The sequence below is a fragment of the Geotrypetes seraphini genome, chromosome 6 (genome assembly GCF_902459505.1).
Source record: "Geotrypetes seraphini chromosome 6, aGeoSer1.1, whole genome shotgun sequence".
Taxonomy (NCBI): domain Eukaryota; kingdom Metazoa; phylum Chordata; class Amphibia; order Gymnophiona; family Dermophiidae; genus Geotrypetes; species Geotrypetes seraphini.
The window spans coordinates 242,293,764-242,301,656 of record NC_047089.1 but is presented as its reverse complement, the minus strand read 5'-3'; the positions used below and the strand labels follow the sequence as shown (position 1 = coordinate 242,301,656).

Below are 7,893 nucleotides of genomic sequence, written 5' to 3'. Positions count from 1 at the left end.
AGCGCACCTCGGTAAAAGGAGACCATAGTTTTAGTTTAGTTCCTATTATGAATCTTTTGTCGTTTGACGTGATTGTGTGATTCTATCCTGTACCTCATGGCGTTCCGTTTGTTATTCCTAAATTTTGATTTTATTCTACACCGCTTTGAATTGTGCCGCAATTAAGGCGGTATATCGAGGGCTCCTTTTATCAAGCCGCGCTAGCGGTTTAATGCGCATAATAGTGCTTCCATTTATTAACATCAAAAGCCATGTTATAATATAGTGCATTAGGTATGAGGGTCATTTCATAAATAATGCACACTATTTTTTTTTTTTTTAATTTACATGTTGTATTTTTATTTTTTCAAGTATTTCTTTACAATCCTTCAATATAATCTCCCTGCTTTGCAATGACCGAGTCCTAATGTCTGGGAAGCTTCATTATTCCATCCAAGACACCATTTTTGATCAGTTGCCGAATGGCTCGGGTACCGGCGGAAAAAAGCTCTTCCAGAGATGCAAAACGATGTCCACGCATAGGTTGTTTCAACTTTGGAAAAAGGTCAAAGTCTGGTGGACTCATGTCTGGATTGTAGGGAGCATGAGGTAACGCCTCCCAGCTGTATTTGCGTAGTTTTTCAATGACAAGTGGAGAGTTCCATCTTCCCCATAACCAAAAAAATTTTCATGAGCTCAATCAAAAGTCAAACAAATGATGATTTTTGTTTATGATCATGAAGGCATCATCATTACAGATAAAGTTCCATGTGGAAGAAGTGTCACAGCAGTGTATTATCGTGATGTTTTTTTCTCAGTTGCTCTTGGCTGGGCCACTCATTCTTCACGACAACGCTCGCCCGCACATAGGAAATGTCGTCATTGAAAAACTACACAAATACGGCTGGGAGGTGTTACCTCATGATCCCTACAGTCCAGACATGAGTCCACCAGACTTCGACCTATGCGTGGGCATTGTTTTGCATCTCTGGAAGAGATTTTTTCCGCCGGTACCCGAGCCATTCGGCAACTGAACAAAAACGGTGTCTTGGATGGAAAAATGAAGCTTCCCAGACATTGGGACTCGGTCATTTGCAAAGCAGGGAGACTATATTGAAGGATTGTAAAGAAATACTTGAAAAAAAATAAAACTTGTAAATATAAAAAAAATTAGTGTGCATTATTTATGAAATAACTCGTATTATAAATTGGCACATCCCAAACTGTACACCATTCACCTCTATCCTGTCTCTCATTGCCCAGATCAGTATCTCATGCAGTGGAGAACTGAACCTGTAAACTCAGTAGGAGAGGCAGCCTGGGGCACACGGTCCTTATTTAAACTCCTTATCCGGTAAGTATGGGAACTGGTTTCCAGCTCGTTTTCAGCTCTGGAATGCACCTCTGCAATTATTATGAAATGTATTTAAAACCAATTTGAAGCCAAGTTCGGATGCACAGAAGTTGACAGGAAGTCCAGAATGGGCGGTAGGTCGTATACTTCCTACTGAAGGGCTATAGGATAAGTTTCTCATTAACTCGATGCATACTGCATTGTTGTGATTATCAGGAGAAGAAGGGGACGGATACAGAGAAATTCAGCAAACATCAAATTGAGGCAATTCTGTTTAATAAGGGGGGGGGGAGTTTCTCAGAAACTTGAGTAGACAACCTTTCCTTCAAAAACAACCAAGAAGAAGCCAGCAGTTGAGTGGTATTTATCCCGGTCAGTACTGGTATTTTGGTATTCTGGATGGAAACTCATTCTCAGCCTGACTCCCAGCAAAGCATCGTGTGAGTCAGTGTCACAAAAAGTTCCGGAACATTCAGCCTGTGTAGTTATTTGAGGACTATATTGTGGAGATGTTATGTAATGTAATGTAATGTAATTTATTTCTTATATACCGCTACATCCGTTAGGTTCTAAGCAGTTTACAGAAAATATACATTAAGATTAGAAATAAGAAAGGTACTTGAAAAATTCCCTTACTGTCCCGAAGGCTCACAATCTAACTAAAGTACCTGGAGGGTAATAGAGAAGTGAAAAGTAGAGTTAGAGGAAAAATAAATAAAAATAAAATAAACATTTTAACAAGACAGCATTGATCTAAATACTTTGGAAGGTAGAAGAGAGGAGAGATTTTTCTGAGTGGTCCCTTAAAAACCACAGGATGTTAATCAGTTTTACACTCTTTCTCTTGCTGCCTTGTTCCTGCGACCCTTATTAGGGGTGATGGACTGGAAGCTCGGCACAGCACCTGTTCTGAAGTGTTAACGGTCTATGGAAGAATAAGCCATGGGATGCGGCACATCAGTGAGAACTGGGAGTCCAGCAAAGAAGTCTGAGAGAGGTGAGTGGTGCCGTTCTCCCGTGACATTTCCCTTTAAGATTATGGATGAGTGACAGTACGAGGCCTAGTGGTTAGAGCTCCAGTTCAAATCCCGCGCTGCGCCTTTGTGACCCTGGGCAAGTCGCTCAGTCCTCCATCGCCCCAAGTACGTTAGGTAGATTGTGAGCCCACCGGGACAGATAGAGAAAATGCTTGAGTGCCTGATTGTAAACCGCTTAGATAACTTTGATAGGCGGCATACAAATACCTTAAATACATTTTAGGAACGCCTCTCCTGCTGCTGCTGGAAGGAGAGGCACTGCTGGTGCTGCTGTGGGTGGAACTCAGCAGGAATTGCAGGCGTGGCTGGGAAAAGACGTGGGTGGAGTTATAGGCAGGACTGGATAGAGTTGTGGATGGGACTGAGCAGAGCAGAATAAGGGCGGGCCCTAAAACTCTCATAGGACTCCGCCTCCTTGGTGGCTCTGCTTTCAATAGCAAGGGACAAGCCAAGCTCTGCAGGACTCCTGGGGACCTGACTGTCTCTAGCAATTGAAAACATAATATTGAAGCACCCTCCCTCCCCCCCCCCCCCCACTGGTAGCAATCAAGACAGTAGAATCCCACTCACCTTAGAAGGAACAGAGAGAATAGACACGTGGTCCCGCCCCATTCTGCCCCAGCCCTGCCCCCCCACAAATCTCTTCTCTTCGCCTTCCCCGAATCCATGCCACATCTGGAGGGCCTCCGAGCGTGCTTGGATGTGATGTGATGATGTCACACCGATGCACAGATGTGTATGACATCATCACAGTGCATCCCCGCATGCTCGAAGGCCCTCCAGATGCAACCCTGAGTTTGGGGGCCTTCCAAAACCCGGACAAACTGACGGGTTTTGAAAAGCCATCCAGACACCTCGACACCAGTTCTCTAAAAAGAGGACCTGTCTGGCAATACTACACCCCCTCATCAAGGTTAGAAATCAAGATCCATGAGCTCTAGGAAGTGCTGGGTCACTTTTTTTGCTTTTTATCTTCAGATTCTAAATATACTGTATATCTCTGTATCTGAGAGAAAAGAAACCAGAGGTGCAATATGTCTGAGACAACAGAGACATGTGAATATTCCGGAGTTATAATTAGCGCATTAGAAGCAAATAAAGGAAATTGTAGAAGAGGAAGTCATTCTATGAGACTCTACAATGAAGTCTTAATTTAATTTACTTTGAGGCTCTCTTCTGCTGCTCTTTAATTCATCATGTTCACTTAGGCTTCACAAGAGAACAAATTTTTTTTTCCAGTTGGTAGAGGCAGGGAACAGCCTCGCAATGGAAGGGGTGAAGACAACCCCCCCCCCCCATAATTCCATTACAGTATAAAGTCAGTTGAGACGTCGAGTTCCAAATATTAAAATAAATTAGAACCAAAAAACAGTAAAACTTCTTTAATTCTTTAATTGGGAGTACCAAAGAAAATATTGAGAAAACTGAGAATAGTGCAGAACACGGCCGTTCGTCTGATATTTGGGCCGAGGGAAAATGATCACGTCAGTCCTTATTATCGAATGCTGCACTGGTTGCCAGTAGAAGCATGAGTAATTTTTAAATTCTCTTGTATTTGTTTTAAGCTGGTTTGGCCCCTACCTACCGTTTATCTCATTTCGTGCTATTCAACCCTACCAGGATAACCAGGAATTGCAATTTATTTACTTATCCCAGGATCATTGGCTGTAAATGCAAGTCTTTTTTGGATAGGATGCTAGCATTTCAGGCAAGTAGACGACAGTCCTGGTTGGGCAATTATACTAGCGGAACCATGCAATCTTACAGCGCATTTCGAAAAGGGATTAAGACTGGACTATTTGATAAATTTATTTCCTAACTGAAGTTTTATTTTTAACAATAATTTTATACTGTCTATATTTTAGATAACATGTTGTACTTTTATTCTCAAAACAAAAACTGCAGATCATGTACAAGATGAAGGCACTGTTTATTACAATCTTAATGCAGTATGGTAAATATATCACCTTATTACCAACCAAGGGACCCAACACGGTCCATGTTTCGGACAACACCTTCCTCAGGGGTCCTAATGAACATAAATAATGATTTTTTTACGAGAGGAAAAAGAGCTTGGAAAATTTAAAACTGAACTTAAAACCTTCCTTTTTAAAGATGCTTTTTTAACATAGTTTTAGTTTCAGTATCATGTTTTCCTATATGAGCCCTATGTTAACTATTTCCCTTTGTGTTTTCCCTCAATGTTTCTTCTTTACTTTATGAATTGTAGTTCATCCCTCCTTTCCCATGTTTATCAATGTTAAAATCTAGAGTTCTTACCCATTTTTTTAAGTAATTGTATGTACTGTATTGTTTGTTTTATTTTTTTTTATATATTTAATAATTGTAAATTTTAAAGTGTACATCGCTTAGAATATTTGATTAAGCGATTGATCAAGTCACCTAATAAACTTGAAAACTTGTAAATACGTGACAATACAACATATGAACCAATGGTAATTAAGTGATGGTGTGATAAAATAAAAGTGTGATAATAATGATATAAGAATACATGTGGGAAAAGAATGTGAAGGAGAGAATCATAATGTGATATTGTACATGGTCTGCAGTTTTGGTTTTGGTTTTTGCTTGCTGTTTGTTTACTGCAGACTCTGTTGGATACATATTTTTTGTACTTTTATTCTCAATACTTTGTACGTCGCTGATTATCCAGTTTTTCTTCTGTGTAAACCGCCTAGAAGTCATTTGATTGTTTGCGGTAGAGAAGAATAAAGTTATGTTATGTTAGGACAGAATTTGGGAAGGCCCGGAACAATCACAGAGGATCCTTAGTAGGGAAAAGGGGAAGCCAGAGATCGGCTGGGGCTGTTGTACTGGAGCAGGAGCTGGACTGGGAAGACGAGATGGGCCTTCCAGTTGCTGTGACTTGGGGGGTCTTCTACTAAGGCGCTCTAGCCGATTTAGCGCGCGTGAAATGCTAACGTGCCTGTTATATTCTATGGACGCGTTAGCATGTGGCGCGCCCTACATCAGCAAGCGTGCCGTAGTAAAAGACCCCCCTATGTTCCTTCCCACCAGTGTCTCCCATTGGCAATGACCAACGGCTGGTAGAAGGCTGGGCTCAGGGGGATGAAGAAAGGGCTGCTAAAACCCCAAGATGGCCGTCTTCTTTCCTTAGTCTCACTCCCCGGTTCACAGTCATAAGCGCGCGGGACAAAGGCGTGCCAACATTTGAGAGCAGACAATTGAGCGCAAGACTCCAGCGCACCGCCGTAAAAGCTTATTTTAAAGGGCTCCGATGGGGGGTGTGAAGGGGGAACTCCCCCAGCTTACTTAATAGTGTTCGCGCTGCCATTGGGGTGGTTTTGAGGGGGTTGTAACCCCCCATTATAGAGGAAACTTAACTGTTTACCTATTTTTTAGGGGAAAAGTTAAGTTTTCTGTATAATGTGGGGGTAACACCCCCCCCCAACACGGCAGCGCGAACACTATTAAGTAAAGTGTGGGGGGGTTCCCCCCCCCATCGGAGCCCTTTAATATAAGCTTTTACGGCGGCGCGCTGGAATCTTGCGCTCAATTGTCTGCTCTCAAATGTCACCGCGTCTTTGTCCCGTCACCCACTCACCATTACGTAGGCGCCCTTTTTAATTTTCCTCCATTTGTGTACTGAGTTCAATTGCAAGTGCCTGCATTCAATTACTACGGGCTAGATTCACTATGCAAACTGATCGTATACCGATCGGTTTGCTCTCAGTTTCCAACTACGGCTCGATTCACTAACCTTCCTCCAGACCCCATCCGCACCCGATCCGATCTGCGCATGCAAATGAGTAAAAAGACCTGTAAATTTCTTAAGGCGTCGATTCATGAAACCATTTCGTCCAAACCGACTGGCCTTTCCGATCCAAAAAGTTTGACTGCTGAGGACTAGTCGCTTTACATCCTCGCCGACTATTCCTGCCGAGCAACTGCCGCGTGCATGTTAAGAACCCCATTAAAAATATATATCTACCCCGCATAAAATCCAAAATATATCTAAACTTTAAATATATGTAAACTTTCATGTACATAAGCGTTAGAAATATTTTTTGGGAATGCGCATAGCGAGCGCGGGAGTGAATCTCGGATTTGTAATGCGCATGGCGAGAAAATCACGGATTAACCCAGTGCTCTCCTTGCACAGTGTACATTTCATATCTCAATGCGAAATTTAAAAAAAAAAAAAAAAAAAAAATCAAAATTAACTTTTAAAGGCCAGCTATCCCCCTTCCTTCCAGCTAGATTGTCGCGTGCATCTGACGTCACGGGGTTGCCTTTGGTTGCTTCATGCTTCACGGCAGAAAGAGCCGCAAAGCCTCCTGGGATTCGTAAGCTGTATATAACAGCGCGTGATCCCAGCGCATTCAACTGCTGTTAGCTGTTGTGCCTTCTAGCCACTTAACAATTCATTTCCTGAGAGAAATGGACGGCGCTCGTCAGCTACGCTATCTGCTTCTTTTGGAACACGAGTTTGCCGAGGAGAGGTTGGTAAAAACTACAGTTCTTATATTGCATTTTTTTTTTTACGACAACAATGCTTTGCGGTAGGCGCATTCGAAGCCCGCCAATGACGTCCACAATTAAACCCCGCCCCATTTCTACGCAGTGAAGTCTTAAAGAGCTAGCGCAAGCGTTATGTACTTCAAAACCAACAAGGATACATTGCGCACGCGCGTCGATCGATGTTACAGCGAGACGTGTGTGCGAATGGGGGCGTGTTTACGATTGGATCATTTGCATGGACAAGCTTTACTGAATCGATCGGCCAGAATGGCTCGGAAACGGATAGGACACGAATCGGAGCGATTTGTTGACTTTAGTGGATCTAGCCCTATGTAAGGAGACGAGTCCCCAAAGAGTTCCTGTAAGTAAGCAGGGGACTGCTTCGTTTTCCACTTGATGAGCTGAGCCCATATACACCACTCGTTTGTTAAAAACATCTGTAACATAGTAACATAGTAGATGATGGCAGACCATCCAGACGAATGGACCATCCAGTCTGCCCAACCTGATTCAATTTAAATTTTTTAAATTTTTTTCTTCTTAGCTATTTTTGGGCAAGAATCCAAAGCTCTACCCGGTACTGTGCTTGGGTTCCAACTGCCAAAATCTCCGTCAAAACCTACTCCAACCAATCTGCACCCTCCCGGCCATTGAAGCCCTCTCCAGCCCATCCTTCCTCAAACGGCCATATACAGACACAGACCGTGCAAGTCTGCCCAGTACTGGCCTTAGTTCAATTTTTAATATTATTTTCTGATTCTAGATCCTCTCTGTTCATCCCACGCTTCTTTGAACTCAGTCACCGTTTTCCTCTCCACCACCTCTCTCGGGAGCACATTCCAGGCATCCACTACCCTCTCTGTAAAGTAGAATTTCCTAACATTGCCTTTGAATCTACCACCCCTCTACCTCAAATTATGTCCTCTGGTTTTACCATTTTCCTTTCTCTGGAAAAGATTTTGTTCTACATTAATACCCTTCAAGTATTTGAACGTCTGAATCATATCTCCCCTGTCCCTC

At 42.7% G+C, this 7,893-nt stretch overlaps 1 protein-coding gene across 1 annotated transcript in view; it reads left to right on the top strand.

The window, feature by feature from the left end:
- Positions 1-2,198: 2,198 nt before the first annotated feature.
- The window catches only part of PPEF1 (protein phosphatase with EF-hand domain 1), an 82,667-nt gene continuing 76,972 nt past the window's right edge, over positions 2,199-7,893 (top strand). Inside the window, exon 1 of the mRNA XM_033949734.1 lies at positions 2,199-2,330. Within this exon, the coding sequence (XP_033805625.1) occupies positions 2,276-2,330 (55 nt within the window). The 5' untranslated portion in view covers positions 2,199-2,275. The remainder of the gene's footprint in view (positions 2,331-7,893) is intronic.